Genomic DNA, 20,210 nt, shown 5'->3' with positions numbered 1-20,210 from the left:
CTACAATCTTAGCCTATCCCTAGCATCCTCCTCTGTCACACCAGCCCCCTGCATGTCGTCCTTCACTACAGCCACAAATCCTCTTTGTGATCTTCCTCTTTTCCCCCTGCCCAGCAGCTCCATTTTCAGGATTCTTTGTCCAGTATATCCACTATCCTTCCTCTGCACATGTCCAAACCATCTCAGCCGTGCCTCCCTAACTTGGTCTCCAAACCGCTCAACCTGAGCGGTCCCTCTGATATAATAATTTCTAATCTTGTCCATTCTGGTCACTCCCAATAAAAATCTTAGCCTCTTCAGTTCTGCTACCTTCAGCTCAGCCTCCTGTCTTTTTTGCTAGTGCCACCTTCTCCAAACTTACATCATAGCAGGTCTCACTAGCATCTTGTAAACCTTCCCTTTCATTCATGCTGCTATCCTTCTGTCACAAATCACCCCTGACACTCATTTCCACCCACTCCACCCTGCCTGCACTTGCTTCTTCACCTCTCTCATTACTGTCCATTACTTTGGATAGTTGACCCCAGATATTTAAACTTGTCTACCTTCACTACCTCGGTTCCTTGCAGCTTAACTGTTACACCTGCCTCCCTCTCATTCCTAGTGCATATCTCCACCTTTCCAGGATCTCTTCCACCTCTCACTACAGATCACAGTGTGACTCCTATCTGACCTCATCTGTCAACTTGTCCATCACCACTGCAAACAAGAAGGGGATCAGAGTCTATCCCTGATGTAATCCCACCTCCATCTTAAATCCATCTGTCACTCCTACCGCACACTACACCACTGTCTCACTGTCCTCATACATGTTCTGCACCACCTTCACATTATTCATGTGCCACTCCTGACTTCTTCATACAGTACCATAGTTTCATATGCTTTCTCTAGAGCCACAAAGACACAATGCAACTTCTTCTGACCCTCTCTATACTTCTCCATCTACACTCTCAAAACATACATCACATTTGTAGTGCTCTTTCTCAGCATGAAGCCATACTGCTGCTCGCTGATCGTCACCTCTCTTCTGTGCCTAGCTTCAAAACAGGCTTATCATCTTTATCCCTCTGTAGTAACTACAGCTCTGCACATCACCCTTGTTCTTTAAAATTGGTACCAGTACACTTCTTCTCCATTCCTCAGGCATCCTCTTACTCTCCAGGATTGTGTTAAACAATCTGGTTAAAAAGTCCACTGCCTTCTCTCCTAGACATCTCCATACTTCCACAGGTATGTCATCTGGATCCACTGTCTTTACACTCTGTCTTCTTTATAGCTGCCTTTACTTTTTCCTTACCAATTCTCTGCACTTCCTGATTCACTAACTGTCCTTTATCCATCCTCTTCTCTCAGTTTCCTGTTCATCAACTGCTCAAACTTCTTCTTCCACCTTCTCAGCACACTTTCGTCATGTGAAACACAACTTCCAAATGATGTAGATATTTGAAAACAATACATCTTAAAAATGTGTGACACGTGTACTTTCTGTTTTGTTTCGTTTTTTAAAAATGATTGTATTATTCACTTTTATTGCATTGCAATAAATGCATTACAAGCCTGGCCTTGTTTGTTGCATAAAAATCTTATTTTATTGTTGCAAACTTATAGCTTTTCTGAAATTGATGTCCAAGAATATAAGAATATAATGCATATTATTTTAGGGTTATTTATCTGGAATTACCTTTAATACTGATTTAAGACTCCACCATCACGCCTAGTGTTTGTCTTTCCCAGAGGCCACGCCTCCTTTGTATGTGATTGGCTGTTCGTCCCACCTGAGGGCTGACGGGCTAGTTCCGGGATTCCTACGTCGGCCTAACAAGCGAGCTAAGTAGTTTGCTAGAGGCTAACTCAAGGAGGAACGAAACGACTCACACCCTACAGGCAAGACACCTCGAGTGTTCGACATTAGGTGTGTGCTTTACCCTTTCTTTTAAGTGATTGTCCAGCTGAAAGTAGTTACAGTTGTCTCGTCAGTTGTTAATGAAATTCTGTCCGCTCCCATGCTAGCCAGGTAACTACTGTTAGCTAACTCTTATAGCTGTGGTAAAGGACCGTTCAGTGTCGCAAAACAACAACAAAAAAAACTTTCGAGGCTAGGTAAAAGCTCACTGTGTGATTATCTACACAGTGTGTGGTCATTACCAAATGTGGGTTGTGCTTGGATCGGTTTTTGTAGGTCCCCGGAGATAGCGCTTCCCGGCGGCTGTTGGTTTTAAACCAGTGGTTTATGTATTTTTATGAGGTTCACGGTGTTGGGAGCTGATTATGGTAACATTAGCTGGTCTTGACTCAATACTAGCACTCCCCTGGCCTGCTGTTTAACGGTTGGTATGTAAAACGTTTCATTTTAAGATCGAGTCATAGTCAGTCTAGGGGTGTGGATTTAAACAAGACGGCAACAATCAAGTACAAGTGTGTAAAATTGATGACATTTGCTTGACTGGCCACAACGGTGTAGCTTGCGATGTGTAAATTGTTGCGGTGGCATGACAGGCAACGCTGGACAGGGAGATTGTAGGATTAACATGTATTATAGTCGTAGTTGTGGGGTAAATGAGGTATTTACCTATTGACACCGCTCTCTGCCATTCGGTAGCAGGGATAACTGTTGAAGTGAGGGGTGTGTCCAAACGATCGGATTACACTGCTGCTCCGGATCCGTTTTCTGTGTCTTCACGGTCGAGTTTTTTTGCAGGAGTTAACGGAAATTAGCTTGATTTTTGTGTATGTGTGTGCGCGCGTCAAAGGCGTGTAGCCTCATCACAGATCGTTGTCTGTCTGCAGTTTCTCTTCGTGTAAGATGTTTTCATCTGAATACCTGAGGGCACTGAGGTGACAGGGTTATGATGAAATACCAACACAGCGTAACGAAAGCTTATAGGGAAAGCAGGAACTTGGTCAGCGAGTCTGGTTTGTTGTGAAATCAAACTGAGACCTTTGCCCTCGTAATTTACAAGGAAATACATTTTTGATGACAGCTACCTGCAAAGCAAAAAAAAAAGAAGAAAAAAACCTTTATCGTATATATATTTTAAAACATATATTTGCTAATTCCACACGCCATGGTTATCTTTTGAGGTGAATTATGTATCAGCAGTCAAAGGTGCAAAGGTTTTTATTTACCATCACATAGGACAAAGAAAATAAATGAAAGCAAATGTAGTTGTTATCAAAACAAATACCTCTAACCCAGGTATTGGGTTAGAGGTAATACCTCTACCCAGGTATTGGGTTAGAGGTATTGGTGTGCCTAAAAGCCAGGTGGGCCTTCAGAATGCATGTCCATTCATCTTCGGTTTATCCAATTCAGGGTTGCAGGTGGGCTGGAGCCTATCCGAGCTCTCGCCAGAATGGTTGCAGTTCTAATACATAGAGACAGACAACCATTCACTCTCAGGTTCACACCTATAATCAATTTAGAACTCACCGTAGGTGTGACCCTAAACCCACACATATCTTTGGACTGTGGGAGGAAATTGGAGTACCTGGAGAGAAGCCAGGCAAACACGGGGAGAACACGCAAACTCTACACAGAAAGGTTCCAGGCTGGATACCAACCCAGTACCTTCTTGTTGTGATGTGGTAGTGCACTACTGTGTCGCCCCTATTATTGTTATAGCTGCACAAAAAATAATGAACGAGATTTAACTTCACTATATTTGTACACATCAGAGGGTCTGATTGATAGCAAGGAGGTAAAAAAGATATCTTCTTTTTCTTCAAACCTCCACTGTCTGCACCACCACGTGGCATATGTGGTCACCTGCTCAACCGCTGTGCTACCCCAGTGCCCACAAGATTGCTTTCTTGTGTGAAGCAAAGTAGTAATTTTTAGGTGGCACGTTAATCCAAATGCATCAAATCTACTACTACTACTAAAAGGGCCTTCATCTAACAATTTATAATTTAAGAAATATTTTACAGTATTTTACTTGCCATATAGATTTTCTGTTAATATTAATACAGGTATACCTTAGGCACAAACTGTTTAGAAACCATTGATCTGAGACAAGGGCTTATTTCAGCTTAAATTATTTGCAACAAATTTGTTATAATTCTGTTTTAGCTCTGCCCATTGACTTTTGTGTGATATATTTTTCTTACAGGGTTGTCCAGCAGTTTACATAAAGAGCCCGGGTGTGAAAGAAGAAAAGGAACCAAAGATTTTATTTTATTTTATTATTCTTTGGAAAAAGTGTAAAATGTAGCTGACCATGTGACACCCGAGCTGTACGTGGCATTCTCTAAGAGACACAATATGGGTAATGAGCTTGATCTGCAGAGAATTTGGAGGTGGGAGACCCAGATCCAGCGAAAAGTGATGACATCTCGGTGACATATACGGGGCTTCCATATGGAATGATTTGGTTTTGTGCCCCTAACAACACGGAGACTGACGATAGGGGTCTCAGAAGATCCGGGGACTGTTTCGTTATTTGAGTTATTTTACTAGGCTAGACTTTTTTTTTTTTCTTTTCTTTTTTTTCTTTTTTTTTCTTTTATCAGCTTTTTGAAAACAAATTCCAGCTGGATTTTAATTTGATGTTAAGCTGCTTCCCACAACTGGTTTAAATTGAATTTGTTTGTTTAGTTGTGTTCACTTGTGGACTAAGTTTGAAATGCTGGAACTCTCCACTATCCTCAGTTTCTTCCACCCACCCAGTGCCTAAATAAGCCCTCTCGGGACAATCACAGAAGTCATCAGCAGCTGCTGCGCTCAATCCTCTGCCTGTTCTCCTCCATGTGCTTCTGCTCTTGGCCTGTTGGCTGTACACCCACTACCTCTTACCTCTTTATTTTTCTGGTCTTTTCATTTTCTCTGAGTGGGATAATCAAAACTGAAGCACAGTGATGGAGCATTAATGTAAACACTGAGTGTCAGGCTGCTCCAGTGTTGTGTGCATGAATGCTGATCCTTTTGTGTATATGCACAGCAGTGTTAACGGTTACGCTGGTGCCAGGGAGCAGTACTAGAAGATTAGATTTATTTATATTGTTGCACCAAATACGGTTCCATTAAAGCCATACAAAAATATTTATGAATTACCTACACATATTTTTGTATCACACTGCTCTTGTATAGTTTTGCTTTTCTAAGCTTCTATTAAGATTATGCACACAAATATTTACAACAAGCTGTACACATAGCAGTTTGTATGCTGCTATGTAAAAATTTAAAACAAAAAAGAATTATTCCTCTGATTTTAGTGATTATATTAGTGCTGGGAGCCATTTAGTGTCTGGCCACAGAAAATCTCCTGTGTTTTCCTTCGGTTGCTGCTTTGCATAGTTTTGGTTTTCTTTTCCAGTCTGTATCTATGGCCCCTCCCCTCAGTCGAACACCATATTCGCCATTCTGACCTGGAAAGCACCCCTTTACAGCAGGTAGACAGTAGATAGCTACCTGCCTCTCTCTGTCTTCCTCCACCCTCTCTCTTTCTCTGATGCCTGGCTTCAGCAGTGGGGGGGTTGGGGGAGGAGTAGGTGGCGTTGCTTCTGCTCCTCCCCGTCCGTTTCGACCCAGCCGGTACGTCCCGGTGTCTGCAGCCACCACTTTCCTCGTTGGAGCCACAACGCTTTTCTTCTGCTTCACGTGAGTGTTTCTTGGTTTGTTTCATATCAGATATGGTTTTAAAGAGTCTACGTGTATACACATATACTTGTCTGTATGTACAACTGTATGTACATACATGTAGATGGACATGAGTGTTTGCTGGAAGGATGTGTAAATATTCATATGCATTATGTTCAGTGTGAAATTGTGCCGTTTCTTAAACGTTTATTCATTCAGAGAAAGTTTCTGTCGTTAACTTTTCAGCAACGTTTGCTCACAGTTTATCACAGTCACACCTATCAGCACCCCAACACAAGCAGTCTCCCATTTCTGCCACTGAACAGATTCTGTGGGCAGTTGCTTAGCTTGCACATAAACTTATAAGAAGTTGATGATGAAGTTTGAAATGTTACTTGTTTTTTTTTTTTTCCCCTTCCACATCTTACCACCAAGTGTGCGGATTTGTACAAGCTTGTGTAACTGTAATTTTGTTTCCATCCTTCTTAACACTCTCCAGGTGCCCGTGGTTGTCAGAGTATTTCTCCTCTGTCATTCCTATATATAATGCCGTAATCTTCCTCTTCACCCTCGCCAACTTCTGCATGGCCACTTTTATGGACCCTGGAATCTTCCCCAGAGGTAAACTTGTGTTTGCAGAGTCAAAAATCACACCCTAATAATGCATGTGCAATGGTTTTAAAGTACATGCAAAATAAGATGATTTGTTGGAATACTCACAAAATATGATATAATGTAGGGAGATCCTACGATATGATTATTAGATTTTTACGATGTGAGTGTAGTGTCAGATTGTGTGTCTTTTGTCTGCAGCTGAGGAGGATGAGGATAAAGAGGACGATTTCCGCGCTCCACTCTATAAGACAGTGGAGATCAAGGGCATCCAGGTGCGCATGAAGTGGTGCTCAACGTGCCGTTTCTACCGACCACCGCGCTGCTCGCACTGCTCAGTGTGCGACAACTGTGTGGAGGTACATAATTATACGTGTATGCCGGCATTAATAGTGTCTTTCAGTGTTAATAGAAAGTCCTGATTTCATAGTGAGCTTCAGTGCACCCTGTGTGGTTTGACTACACAGCCTAGATCTGTTCTATTCTTAGTTTCCATGTGTGAGTGTGGGAGGTGGAAATTGTGTGGACACGTGATTTTTGATGTACTTCAGTTGTTGCTTATCCTTATAATTTCTCTCTCAGACATATCTTTTATTCTTTTCATTTATTCTTAGGATTTTGACCACCATTGTCCTTGGGTGAATAACTGTATTGGTCGGAGGAATTATCGCTATTTCTTCCTGTTCTTACTTTCTCTCACCACCCACATCATGGACGTATTTGGCTTTGGTTTGGTTTATGTCCTGCACCACCGCCAGGAGTTGGACACACCACATGCTGCTGTTACGTATCCTTTAGCTGGCACACTGCAGTTATAAAAATGCAGAACATATATTATGGAGCACAAACACAAAACACATTGTTGGATTACCTTTTCCTGTATCTTTTCACAATGTTGTTGCTTTTTGTTTTGTTTTGCTTTTTTTTTTTTTCTTTTATGTGATTTCCTTGACACCCCCCTCAGTATGGCTGTGATGTGTGTGGCTGGTCTGTTTTTTGTCCCAGTCGCTGGTCTGACTGGGTTCCACATTGTGCTGGTGGCTCGCGGTCGAACCACAAATGAGCAGGTACATACCAGAGCTGGTTGTGTAAATCATGACCTGCATTACTTGGATAAGTCAGACATGATTTGCACTGCTGTAGGTGGCTTGTTAGGTATCTTACTGTTTTGTCTCTCTCCCTCGCTCTTTAGGTGACAGGGAAGTTTCGGGGAGGTGTTAACCCTTTCACCAACGGCTGCTTGAGGAATATTACAAATGTACTCTGCAGCTCCCAAGCCCCCAGGTCAGCAGTCTCTCTCCTCTGCACTCATTTATTTACTCCCCTGTTTAATATTCAGCTCTACAGTGATTCTTTTTCCACTACCTCTTTGTTTCCATTGCTCTCACTCCCCTTCCACTTTTCCACGCTACTCTTTTATAGTTCATATTGGTCTGTTGAGGTAATTGAATATATAATACAGACCTTTGGTGTGAGTGGATTATGTGTTGGTCAACAGAGTTGGTTTATATCATTTTAAATATTTGTATATGTTACAGATACATGGGCCGTTGGCGGAGCCGGCAGACAGTGGACGTACAGCCCCCTTTTCTTAGACCAGCTCTCACTGAGGCCCAACTAGAAGCCAAGGTCCTGGACAACGGCATCCAGAATGACCGGCATAGCACTAGGGTGAGTCTGGATATAACAGCTCCACAGATATGCTGTATGTCTATATTATAACTGGGATCAGTTTTAGGGAAGAGAAATCTGGTGCGTGTGCAAGCTTCTCTGTATCTTTGAGGATATTTGTGGAACCAACAAACAAGTGAAAAAATCCAACAGGTGGTCTCACATGTCCCAATAAAGGTTTCATAACATCACATTATTAATATAAATATTACAAAGTGAAGCGCACTATAGAAACTCTGGTTGTTAACAGGCAGCTTGTGTAGTTTATATTGGTACTGCAGCTGCTGGATGGTAACAGCAGTTGTAGTTCCGCAGACCATCCTGTTAGAAAAGCCTGAAAAACATCATAGTAGTGCTCTTCTTCTCTATCTTATTCATTTTCTGTTAAGGTTCTATTACCCTTATGCATCCACTGATTAAGTTCTCCAAAGTGCTTTAAATTAAAAGAATAATTTAACAAAAGCTGTGAAAATTAATTCAATTAATAAAATTTGTGTGCTGTTTTAAGACAAATGGTTCATTATATAAGCTGAATCTTGGAGTCAGTTCAGCTTTGGTAGAACGTCTGTTCAAGATGCTTTTCCTGGAAATTAACATAGCAGGTCTATTTTAGGGTTCATGTGCAAGAATACAGTACTGTGCAAAAATCTTGAGATACCCTTTATTTCTTTATAGTTGGCTTCATAGAAGCCAGACTTTCTCATTATTTTTAAAATGGTCTTGAGCTTTCGAGGCTTTCTGAAAGTCTTTCAAAGTTTTTCTTTTAACATCGGCTGCTTTTGCAGTCATTTCCAGCCCAGTTCTTTTACCTGACCATTTTCAGAGGAATGTGTTTGTTTTTGTTTCTTTGTTAAGCCACGTGACACTGACCTATGAATCAGTCAAGCAATAAAAAGACATGCAAGTGTTGTCTCTACACATAACAGACAACTTAGCAAAGAACCCATTTTAAATTGTATCTTTAGGAACTTTGTTACTAAAAACACATAAATTGTTCCAATTTCTTTAGTTGAATCTTTGAAAATGCCAAAGATAACAGTTTGTGTGGTGAACAGAAGAAGAAGTGGCAGGTATTTAAAAAAACAAAACCTGAACTATCTACAGCAGATAAACAGTATCTGAAAAGCATGCCCTTAAGAAATAAGCAAAGACCTGACAAAGAACCTGAGAGATGCATCTGGCCCTTCAGTTGATCCATCTACTGTTCACTGAAGCCTCATCAGAAATGGTCTCAGTGGAAGAGTGGCTGTCAAGAAGTCATTTTTAAGGAAGAGAAACAGGGAGAAACAAAACACAAGAACTAGACTGAAAATCAGTAGCGACAGGTGTTATGGAGTGATGAGTCTAAGTTTGAAATTTTTGCTTCAAATTGTTGCCACATGAGTTTGAGGCTGCATTTCAGCCAGTGGTGTTGGGGATCTTGTTAAAATTGATGGAATTATTAACACTCAAACATCCCACCTGGAAAGCGTGTGATTGGGAACGGTTTCATTTTTTTTAACATGGCAATGATCCCAAATACACTGCCAATACAGTAAAAGCATACTTGGATAGAAAAACACACAATGGAACACTGTCAGTCATGGACTGGCTTTCTCAGCGCCCGGACCTGCTATATTATTGAAGCAGTGTGGGGTCTTCTTGACAGAGAACAGAACAAAAGGCAGCAAACTTTGGATGTCCTTCAAGAAGCCTGGAGAACTATTCCTGAAGACTGCTTAAAGAAATTACAAGAAAGCGGCAGAAGAAAGTTCAGGCTGTGTTGAAGAATAAAGGTGGTCATACCAAATATTGACTTTCAAGCTCATTAGAATTGTACAAACTTTGCCTTATGTGCTGTACCATATACCATTTATGTTTGCACATGTTTCAATAAATCACCTGTTTCCCATTTTGCTACCAAATATAAAGAAATGAGGGCTGACTCATAAGTTTTGGACAATCTTACATAAAAAAAAAAAAAAATCAATACATCCATATTGTGCCAACTTTGATACAAAGGTTTTTGAGGGAGGCGTGTGTCTGAATAAGTTAAGTTTCCATAGTTTGAGTTTGCAAACTCTGAACATGCAAGAATCTATGTGATGGGAAATGCATTATGTAAATGTATTTGTTGTTTGCATTTTTTTTTCTTTTTTTTTTTTTTTTACGCCACTCCCACGGGATCCTGAAATTCTCCTGAAGAGTCATTTATGGAACAAGACTTTATATTAAAAAAAAGTTGTTACAGATCTTTGTGCCAGACAATCCAACCACTGATTTCACTCAATGGCTTTTGTTTTAGTTCTGTTGTCAGCCTGATAACACCCTAATGCTGCATGTCTGCAAACTTCTCCGTGTGCCTTTTACAGTCCAAGAGCAGTCTAGATCAGATGGAGAGCCAGTCAGCAGATGCAGAAGCTCCGCCTCCTCCAAAGCCAGAGCTTCGTTACCCTGGCCTCCCCCGTGCTGACACAGAGGGTGAGATGCACATACAAATGCATAACTGAACCTAGTTCACCACTTGATATGCAGAGAGTTCTTATTTCTTGTGTAAACAGATGAATATTTGTTTTCTTCTCATAAACACACCTTGCTCAAATATCACTTTTGGTGTCTTGTCACTCAGAGAGCAGCTTGCTGACTGAAGCTCCACCTACGCCATCAATGTATAAGTATCGGCCAACCTACAACAGCCCAGGAAGGAACCACACTGCTCTCACACATCCCAACAAGGTAGATCTCACTTTACAGTCACCTCAAAGTACTCTGCGTAAACTATTTGCATAACTTTATATATAGTGTATAGAAAATGAACAGTTAGCTGGGAGTGAAGTTATCACATTTAAAAGAGACAAAATAAAATCAAAATGCCTTCTTTAAAATGCACACAGCCTTGTTAATGATTACAAATCTTATTGAGGAAAAACACAAATGTGCTTAACCTTAATGCATGAAACAAGGAAAGCACTGGTGGCTTATATGCCCTCCCCCTTTAAATTCCTCGATGGTTAATACATGACCCTCTTTTTTTTTGTTTTTACTTTGAAATTGATCATTCAGTGGCCATCGGTTGATCAGTAAGTCTCAGTATGTGTGTGTGTGTATTTGTATCCCCTTGGCTGTCTGTGTGTTTGAATGGATCTTTCCTTTCCCCTTGAGACTGCATTGACTGCAGTGTGTACTTCATGTTTTGTATGTTTTTATATTTCCATTTATGTGTTGACACACACAGTCTTTGACATGCAGCGTTAGTGCTTGTTCAAATCAATGTTCCCAATCCAGTAGTGTGATGATGGAGTAGAGCACTGGCCAAGCATCCAGTTCTCCCTGCCACTCTTTTTTTTTTTTTTTTTTTTTTTTTTTTTTTTGTTCTGTTAGAATCTGTACAAAATTGCTCTCTGCTCTGCTTTCTGTTCCCATGGTAAGGTGGTAATTTCCATCTTTCTCCCTCCCCTCTTTACTCCCGCTTTCATCTTCATCGCACTTTTCCTTACCCTTTCCCCTTTGGTCTGTTTCTTCTCCTCTCTCCTCTTCAGATGATCCGTGGAGAGAGTCTCGACTCTCCATCTCCTTCCATCCTGCAGTCCAGCCGCCAGCCTAGCTACCGCTCAGAGCCAAGCAGCCTGGATGGGGCCACAGTGGTGGGGGGAAGTGTAGGGGCGCGCAGAGTGGGAGGGGAAAGGTGCGAGGGCCCCGGAGGCCCTGGTGGGACTGCTGGTGTGGTGTCAGGGGGCATGTCAGGTTACTCCCTGACTGGGCGCTCCTACACCTCCTACCCATCCTCTCTGGTTCTGTCCACTGGTGGCTCACACTCCTCAAGCCTACGCTCAGCACACACTGCGCATAACCCGCTGGCCACGCTCCAGTCAGAGGGCACCACAGACACCAGCTACAAAAGCCTGGCCAATCAGACGCCTCGGAATGGCAGCCTGTCCTATGACAGCCTGCTAACACCCTCCGAGAGCCCAGAGTTCGAGTCTGCCGCCCATGAGCTGTCGCCACACAAGCCTCATGCGCCATTTCCTACTTCAACTGTAATAGGCCAGACTGAGGTGGTGTCACCCAGTACTCCGCTGCAGGGTTACACGTCGCCCTTCCTCTCAGCTCAGATTGCCCAGCAGAGGGAGGGGCAGCTGCTCCAGGGCTCTGCCACTTTCTCCTCCCCCCACAAGGCCTACCTGCGTGCTGTCAGCCCTCCCCCTCCCTCCTCCGTTGGGCCACCTGAGACCCAGCACCTACTTCAGCATAACCAGGACTTCTCTTCTCGTGCCCCTCGTAACCCTTCTTCCTCATCCTCTTCCCCTGGGGCTCGATCGCTAGAGCCCCCTGTCTCCCCACCTCCTCGCGGCCTCTCCCTAGGCAAGTCCCTGTCTTACAATATGGAGGCAGGGTCTCAGCACAAGCCTCGGCCTGCTGTAGGAGGCACTGTGCTGGGAGGGGGAGGAGGGCAACAGGCTACACAGTGAGTAGTGATCCGTCGCCAGATCCGTCAGCCTGCTACTCTTCTTCCTCCTTCTCCTTTTCCTACTCCTCTTCCTTCCTGGTTTGTGTCAGCCCTCCTCTTCTTCCATGATCTGTGTGAGTCTTCCTTTTCCTCCTCCATGTTTTACTTACAGTCAGTCTGTACTTGTTTAGTGTTTGAATAGTAAGACATGTCTATGTAAGTCTTTTTGGTTATGTTGTCTGACTGTTCGCTGTGTTTTTGTCTTGTAGCCTTTTGTGTCTTTTCCCTGTCCTCACTTAGTGTAGTTACCAAATGCATTACAAGATCTTATGTAGAGAAACACTGTTTGAGCTTTATTTTTATATTTGAAATAGAACCACTCACCTGCATCTCTCCCTCTCTCCATCCCTAATCTGCCCCCCCTCCCCTGCTCCTTCCCTCCGGATGGCTGTCTAATCAGATCCACCTCTCGCCCAGTCTTGGCTAATCACACCACATCCAAACCAGGGGGCGGGGTGAAGAAGGTGACCGGCGTCGGAGGGACCACGTATGAGATATCGGTTTAAGTGACAAACATCCCCCATGATCTGCCACAAGGATGGGAAAAAGTCACTGGACAACTTCCACTTGTCTCTTAACAGAGCTGGATATTATTCATGACTGCAGGTTCCTGCTGCATTGGACTAAAGGAGCAGGCCTGTCTGGTACTCACTTTATTATCTTTGTAATGCCACTGGCCAATCTTCTCTGCCAGCCTTTCAGATTTGAACAAAGAGTAACTGGGGACACTGGTTCATTTTTCACAGGGATCAATTGTCTCCATTTAGCCACTTTGTGAGCCATAGACTGATTCGACTGGATCATCGCGGCTGGGTACAGATACGTCTATAGAGCACGCATAGCTATTCGGTGATTTGCCATTTTACTTTGGTACATTAGCACACGCAGAGTATTGACAGTGGTGTCTGACACTCATCGAAAGGATGGCCTTTATCCAGTGGATGTAAAATTTTAAAGAGGGAGGATTATAGACTGTTGACCAATAAGAATATCTGAACGGACCACAAAGCCTGTATATTGATAAGAGATGGAGTAAAGAGTCCAATCTTATAAACACAGTATCATTTTAGTTTTATAAATCTTTTTTTAAATATTGTTTTATATAAATGTATACAGATTATTATTGGGTGAAATTGTCAGGTATTGAAGATGACTATTGATAACGGTGGCAGTTATACTGTATGTAATTATTCACGAAAGCGATTTAAAAATCAGTTGCCTGTTGAGAAATGATGGCTGCATCAGCCAATCAGCACTCTTGCTGTAGTTTTCATTGTCCAAAGAGTATGATGATGTTCTTTTTGGCGGACACCTGAAGTGGCAAAAAATTTGTTTGTTTTTTTTTTTTTTGTTTTGTTTCTAAAGCCACAAATAAATGTTAATTCTCACAATCGCAGCACAAGCATCTTTGTGGAATGTACGCTTGTAATGTTTATGCTAGAGACATTATGCAAAATCTGTTTGTAGCTTTAAGATCATTGTCTGTCTTTTTGGTGTTTTTATTTTCTTATTTTCTGAGAGGTTTTTGTCTGTCGGTCAATCAAGACGCTAGCAACCTTATACCTTTAACAGATGGCCAGCCAAATAGGGGCAGCGGGGAAGGGCTTATTTATTTCACCAGAGAAACAAAACCTTGTAGTTCTGGACACGATTTCAAACCAGTCTCAGATTTGTTTTTTGATAGAGAGAAAAAAGAAAGCAAGTATATTTTTCATTAAATTTTAATGTTATGCCACTGAATAACGTAGGGAGGGATTGGTTTGCAATTGGTGACTGTTTTCATTGGGTTTTTGTTTTGCCTTGAAACCATTCATAGTGAAGCAAGCATGTTTTTATTTTTTCTAATCGAATTTTTTTTACACTTTTCTTAAGAAATTAGACTTTTTTTTTGATTCATTAGCTTATTTTTTGTTAAAAAGTACACTTTTCACTTTGATACCCACATTCATGTAGAGAAAGGGATTAATCAGAAGAGGTGTTTGTCTTTCTCAATTGGGCATTACAGAAAGTTTTTTTTTTTTTTTTTCTGTTAAGTCCCACAGCTGTATTTGCAGTAGAATATCAAAGGAATGTGGCGCATCATACTGGGGAGAAATTACATGCTTGAAGCACAAGTATCACTGTTCAGTACGAGTTTTCAGCCCTACCAGGCTGTCTTCATTGTGCATGTGATTACTTAATTTTTTTTGGTTTATTGCTGCTTCCCTGGTGTGCATTCTTGTGAGATTATTGTCAATTACCCATCTGGTTCATGTGCGGGTGACAACCAGAAAAGAAGCAACATGAATGACACAAAGCAGCAAAACGTGCAGAGAAAAAGAACCTGTGCTAACTTTTCTTCCCGCTCTGGCCAAAGATGGTGGCCACTGAACAACTTATGTGAGTATAGCAAGTATACTTCTATGTGTGATTAAAAAAAAATTGCTGTCATTGGCTGTGATGAATGGAACGAGTTTCAAATATCTGTAACAAGAACATTTAAAAAAAAAAAAATCCAAAATGGCCTTATAAAGAATTTTTAAAAAGATGTCAAAATAAAAAGGTCAAACTGTTGAAAGTGAATTTGTCTTGAATCTTTTATCGGTACACACAATCTTGTTCTCATATTTTACTTTGGCTGTGACAAAAAGGTAAACAAACCAATTCATAAATACAGGCAGCAAAAGTCCACATGAAGCAATGATATGTTGACGAAAGTGGAAAAAAGTAGGAAAAAAAAAACTTTTGTACTTTAATAACTTAGTGTAATAAAATGCCTCCAAATCATTGCTCCAATCTGCATCATCTACACATTTGACCATGTACATGAGGTCAGCTTTGCTGGGTATTTAAGAGAAAAGCAGAGACTTGATGCTGCCCCTCTTCTTCACTGGTCTTTTTTGCTCTCTGTAGGCAGCTCTTCGCCACCCTCTTGTGGCTGAGAGTTGTTCTGCTCTTCTCCCTTCGAACCACGACTTTTGTTCAGCTTCTTGGATTTTTGGAAGAGCTCGTTGAGGTTAAACTCTCTGATGATGTTCTCCTGTGGGTGAAATGAAGTTCATAATTATATTGTCTGCATGTCTAAGCAAGCAGCACCTACTCAGGTCTTAACTTCATGTGTTTTCTTATAATGTGATCAGACGTACCTCATTGAAGGTCCAAGATACAGCTCTACCTTTGCTGTCCACCATTGGACGCCTCATAATTTCCCGCCCTCCTTGAAAAAGCAGAACTGAGGGCAGCTGCTTAGTCAGAGGAGAAGTACTAACCCTGTACCTGTTCAGAGAAAGTATGTGAAAATTTCTGGAAAGCATAAAATAATACTGGATCATTAAAGGCAGAGTGAAGAAAAAAAAAAACTGACTTCTTTGAAACCTCTTCATAGCGACCAATGTCTATCTTCCCAAATCGGAGTCCAGCACAGTTGTACCTGCAGAATACAAAGAAAGAAACATGACACATTTTGGCTAAAAATTAGATTATCTTATATTTCAAGTGACTTTACAACAGTGAGACCCGTGACAAACATGAGTATCTGCAAGGGGACTTTTTAAAATTTTTAATGTGCATCTTCTTCACATGAGATAAAATATCGAGTTGTGTGAAAACGTGTACGGTCTTTTAATTCTAAGGTTTTTACATATAAGGATACAATAAAAAAAAAAAATCAAATGGTCCTTAACAGGTCTTAAAATGAAGTAAATACAACCTCAGATGAACAACAAAACATGACAGATTACATATGATAAAGCCATTTCCAAACAATTTGAAGTCCATCATTCTACAGTGAGGAAGATTATTCACAGGTGGAAAACATTCAGAACAGTTGTCAAACTTCTTCTGAGTGCACTTCTCAGTAAACTCACCCTAAGGTCAGACTGTTCAATGCTCAGAGAAACCAAAAAATCTGAAGAGCTACATCTCAGCCTCTGCAGGCCTCGGCATGTTAAAAGTTAAAGTTCGTGACAGTACAATTAGAAAAAGAGTGAACAACTACAACTTGTCTGGAACAAGAAAGGCAGAATGGCTTAGGTTTGCAAAGTTGCATCTGAATAAACCATAAGACTTCTAGAATAATGTCCTTTGGACCGGTGAGATCAAAGTTTGGCCACAACACGCATCGCCATGTTTGGAGAAAATCACAAACCACACATCAGCAAAAACACCTCATACCAAATGTCAAATACGGTGATGCTTGTTTTGTAGCCACAGGACCTGAGTGGACCATGAACGTCTCTGTATACCAAAGTATTCTAGCATCAGATGTGAAGATATCTGTCTGACAGCTAAAACCTGGCTGAAAATGGGCTGTGAAACAGGACAATGATCCCAAACACAGCAGCAGAATGACTGAAAAAAAGAATTGTTGCAGTGGCTCTGTCAAAGCCAGACCTCAACCTGACTGAAATGCTGTGTTTAAATGCACACCTGCAAACCTCTATGAACTGAAGCCATGCTGTAAAGAAGAGTGGGCCAAAATTCCTCCACAGCAATGTGACAGACTGTTTAAGTCATGCAGAAAATGATTACTACAGTTTTTGCTGCTAAAGGTGGTTCTAAAAGCTATTGAATCATGGGCTGTACTTACATTTTTCACACACTGCTTCTGCATTTTGGCTTCATTTTTATTAAATAAATGACTCGGTGTAACATGTCCATCTGAAGTTGTATTTAAATCATTTTTTTATTATGTCCTGAAACATAAAACCTTAGAATAAAAAGAAAGAGTATGTCTTGATTACTGGGAGGCAAATCCCCTACATAACAGAGAAATGTGTGAGACCTGAATGTAAAGGGAGTAAGAGTGATGTGATTTCTTACTTGAGAGAAAGGCTTGCAAAGATGGGAGCAAAGGACTGGCAATCAGAGGACCAGTTGGCATAGAATTCAACAATCCACGTGACACGACTGTCACACTGCAGCTCCTCCTAATGAGTCAAGAACACAAAATTACATGTAGATCTCAAACCAACCCACCTCTCCAAGCAGGTCAGTTAGGGAGGTCAAATATTTGATGAAATTTTAAATGTCAGACATGCTGTTAATATAATATTATATAACTGGATTTCCATGTTTGATTGAAAGTGCTAAAAGACTTAAATCACCCCAACTTCTAAATAAAATTTAATTCCCAGCAGAACATTACAGAGATCAGTGGCACTACTGTACATGCAAATGGTCCTCAGATATCAGAGGGGACTCACGTCAATGGTCTTGTCGCTGAAGTACTTGATGTACTCTGGGCCCATGTAGAGAGGTGGCTTACAGGTCATGACAAATGCTACAGACAAAACACAGATAAACAGACTGATAAGCTAAAAAGGATAAAAACTATAAAAAATAAAATAAAAATATCAGTTTAGGGTAAATTTAGACCAAAACACTAAAAGCATTATTTCATGTTAAGATAGAGTATTGATTTTGAGCAGTAATCTCTGTTCATCCATAGATGCTCAATGCATTTAAAAAAGTACCACACAGTTGAATCAGAGCTCATCTGAGCTACTTACTGGCTCGCTTCCATTATTCATGTAAACAAAAGTATGCCTGTTTTGGGGGAATATCATAATAATTACAGAAAGGCAGTATATAAGCATCCCCATTTCTTTTACCCATGCCATGTAAGGCATGTGAGGATTTTCTGCAGTGTTTCACTTAAAATACCATAATATGTGAAATAAAGATGACTTTTTAAACATCACATAAATTAATACACTTTCATGAAATACAAAAATAACAATCTGGAAACAAGAATATGTAATGTCTCATTTGTGAGTAATAAAAGGGTGAATGAATATGAAATAAAAACATGAATAAATGCTTTTTTTTTTTAAGGACAGCAAACAAGAACAACAAAAAAAACGTACACAATGGCACCACCTATAGGCCACTTAATAAAAAAAACCAAAAAAAAAACCACATTTACTCCAGAGTGCTGGTTGTAGGCAGGTGAGACAGAGCAGTTTCTAATCAGCCAACAAAGAAAACAAGTTGCGGGAATCCAGTTGCTGCTTTACCAAAAGCAAATTGTAGTGGGTTTTAAGGGAGAAAGGTCATTCACATTTTCAAACACTGAAAAGATGTGATACTTTCTGCTTAAAAAAATAAGTCTCTGCCAGCTGAAAAATGCAGGACTTCAGAGTAAAAATACATGCTCATTGCTCCTCACTTTCACTGGAAAAAAAAATCAGAATGAGTACAAGAAAACTCTTCTGTACGGTGATGTCGCTGACAATTTCTTATGCTTAAAAGTCTGTTCCATGCCAGCAAACCAACCAGTTTAAATGAACTCTAACAATTCTTTTTTTAAAGTTATTAAAGCTGTATGCTGTACCGTCATTCCAGTTGGGATGATTGGCAAAAGAACAGTTCAAAGAAATCATTAAAAGTCCAACGTTACCGTGACATTCATCCTCATGGTGAGTGTATGTAAACCTCTGACCACAACTGTATCGGCACAAGGTGAATACAGAGGAGCAGAGACATTATCTCTCATCTGACTGATTAATGTGGCAGAACAAAAGACCACTCCTATTCTCATTAACATGCCTCTTTAACTGAAGAGTGGGTGCAGTATCAGTGTCTATCTAAAGACTGGGGATTGGTTTATACCTTTTCCACAACAGTTCACTGATTGAATTAAACAGTATTTTGCTTGTATTGTTCTAAAAAAGTTAAGAACCACTGGTGTTTAGATTATCGGTGCTTTCTTTGTCTGGTTCCCGAGGGACACGCTTTACATTGCACAGTTTTAAAAGATGGTTGTTACAGACGGTTGCCCTGCTGTTTATAAGGAACTCCCATGCTTTGTATACACGTGGATGATATATATGGGTGCGGAAGCATAAGGCTTGAGAGACCACTGACCGAGGCACAGTGCAAGGTAGAGGATGCCAAGCCGAATGTCCAGCCTGAAGAAAAGGATGGTGTTGGCCACTTTGCTGAACATGAACAAGTTCCCCACGTGCTGGTCCAGTGTGACTGAAAAAACAAAGAGCAGGAAACAATGAATGAAAAGCAGAGGAACACCTTAACCCCGTTGCCCTTGCAGTGTGTAATCAAACCCCTCCCACCACCTTAATGTTTGCACAACAGATCAGATCAAGGAGTTGAAACAGTTAAATATCAGACTGTGTGGTTAAAGGTTAACAGCTGCAGGTAATAAAGACACAAACCAAGCGTCCTTTTTGACTTTGCCAAAAATAAATAACATAATTCTGGTGCTTCCTATGATTCCCTGAGTAGTTTGGATCATTGGCCACATGCATGTTTGGGCCACTTTTGTGATCTAGTAGTTTACAGTGTAAACACACACTTACATCAGTAAGTTTACATATGACACAGTGTGTGTTGTGTGTTTGTGTGTGGTGGGGGGTGGGCTACTTACTTGCTCTCCTGTTCTTCATCATCACTATTGCACTGAGAAACATGAGGATCTCCACTTCTCTCTGTAAAACAAAAAGACACAAACAATTTAAGAACTTTGTGACAAATTAGGCAGCTGCTACTCACTAATACATATTTCTGCGGCCGAATTAGCCCCACCAAAGGTAACCGCACGTATTACCGCAACACGACCCCCCACCATGCTCACCCAGTCAAAGTCGCAGGAGTTGCCGTCCTCGCGCTGGGTCGCCAGGTGCTCGCAGAGACCGGGGGTCTTTCGCACCACCACGAAGGAGACGGTCAAGAGGACCGACGTGATATAGTACGGTTTCAGCAGCCATTTGTAAATCTGAGGTAAGTGGTACAAAAAAACGCAGAGTCCCGTGATTAAACCCATGCTGGCACAGGAGACAACCCACCGCGACGGAGATTGGAGGAGAAATGACAGCTGAAGTCAAGTCATTCAGCGATCGGGTTGCCGTGCGCATGCGCCAAAGGCGA

General features: G+C 41.2%; 2 protein-coding genes across 2 annotated transcripts; one reads left to right on the top strand and one right to left on the bottom strand.

Moving 5' to 3' along the window:
* Positions 1-1,786: 1,786 nt before the first annotated feature.
* On the top strand, positions 1,787-14,906 carry zdhhc5b (zDHHC palmitoyltransferase 5b). Its single transcript, XM_030738956.1, has 12 exons — positions 1,787-1,912; positions 4,110-5,596; positions 6,075-6,196; positions 6,389-6,546; positions 6,802-6,974; positions 7,152-7,254; positions 7,380-7,471; positions 7,726-7,858; positions 10,210-10,318; positions 10,467-10,573; positions 11,377-12,302; positions 12,745-14,906. Exons 2-12 carry the CDS (start codon positions 5,448-5,450, stop codon positions 12,848-12,850), a joined length of 2,178 nt encoding a protein of 725 aa, XP_030594816.1. The 5' UTR covers positions 1,787-1,912; positions 4,110-5,447; the 3' UTR covers positions 12,851-14,906.
* Positions 14,896-20,175, bottom strand: tmx2a (thioredoxin-related transmembrane protein 2a). Its single transcript, XM_030738957.1, has 8 exons — positions 19,918-20,175; positions 19,711-19,771; positions 19,191-19,304; positions 17,528-17,604; positions 17,145-17,251; positions 15,688-15,753; positions 15,470-15,599; positions 14,896-15,363 (listed from the first exon to the last, which is right to left on the bottom strand). Exons 1-8 carry the CDS (start codon positions 20,104-20,106, stop codon positions 15,211-15,213), a joined length of 897 nt encoding a protein of 298 aa, XP_030594817.1. The 5' UTR covers positions 20,107-20,175; the 3' UTR covers positions 14,896-15,210.
* Between the last annotated feature and the right edge of the window lie 35 nt (positions 20,176-20,210).

Source organism: Archocentrus centrarchus, chromosome 10 (assembly GCF_007364275.1).
Source record: "Archocentrus centrarchus isolate MPI-CPG fArcCen1 chromosome 10, fArcCen1, whole genome shotgun sequence".
Taxonomy (NCBI): domain Eukaryota; kingdom Metazoa; phylum Chordata; class Actinopteri; order Cichliformes; family Cichlidae; genus Archocentrus; species Archocentrus centrarchus.
Note: the sequence above shows the minus strand (reverse complement) of the source record. Positions and strands in the feature narration are given on the sequence as shown.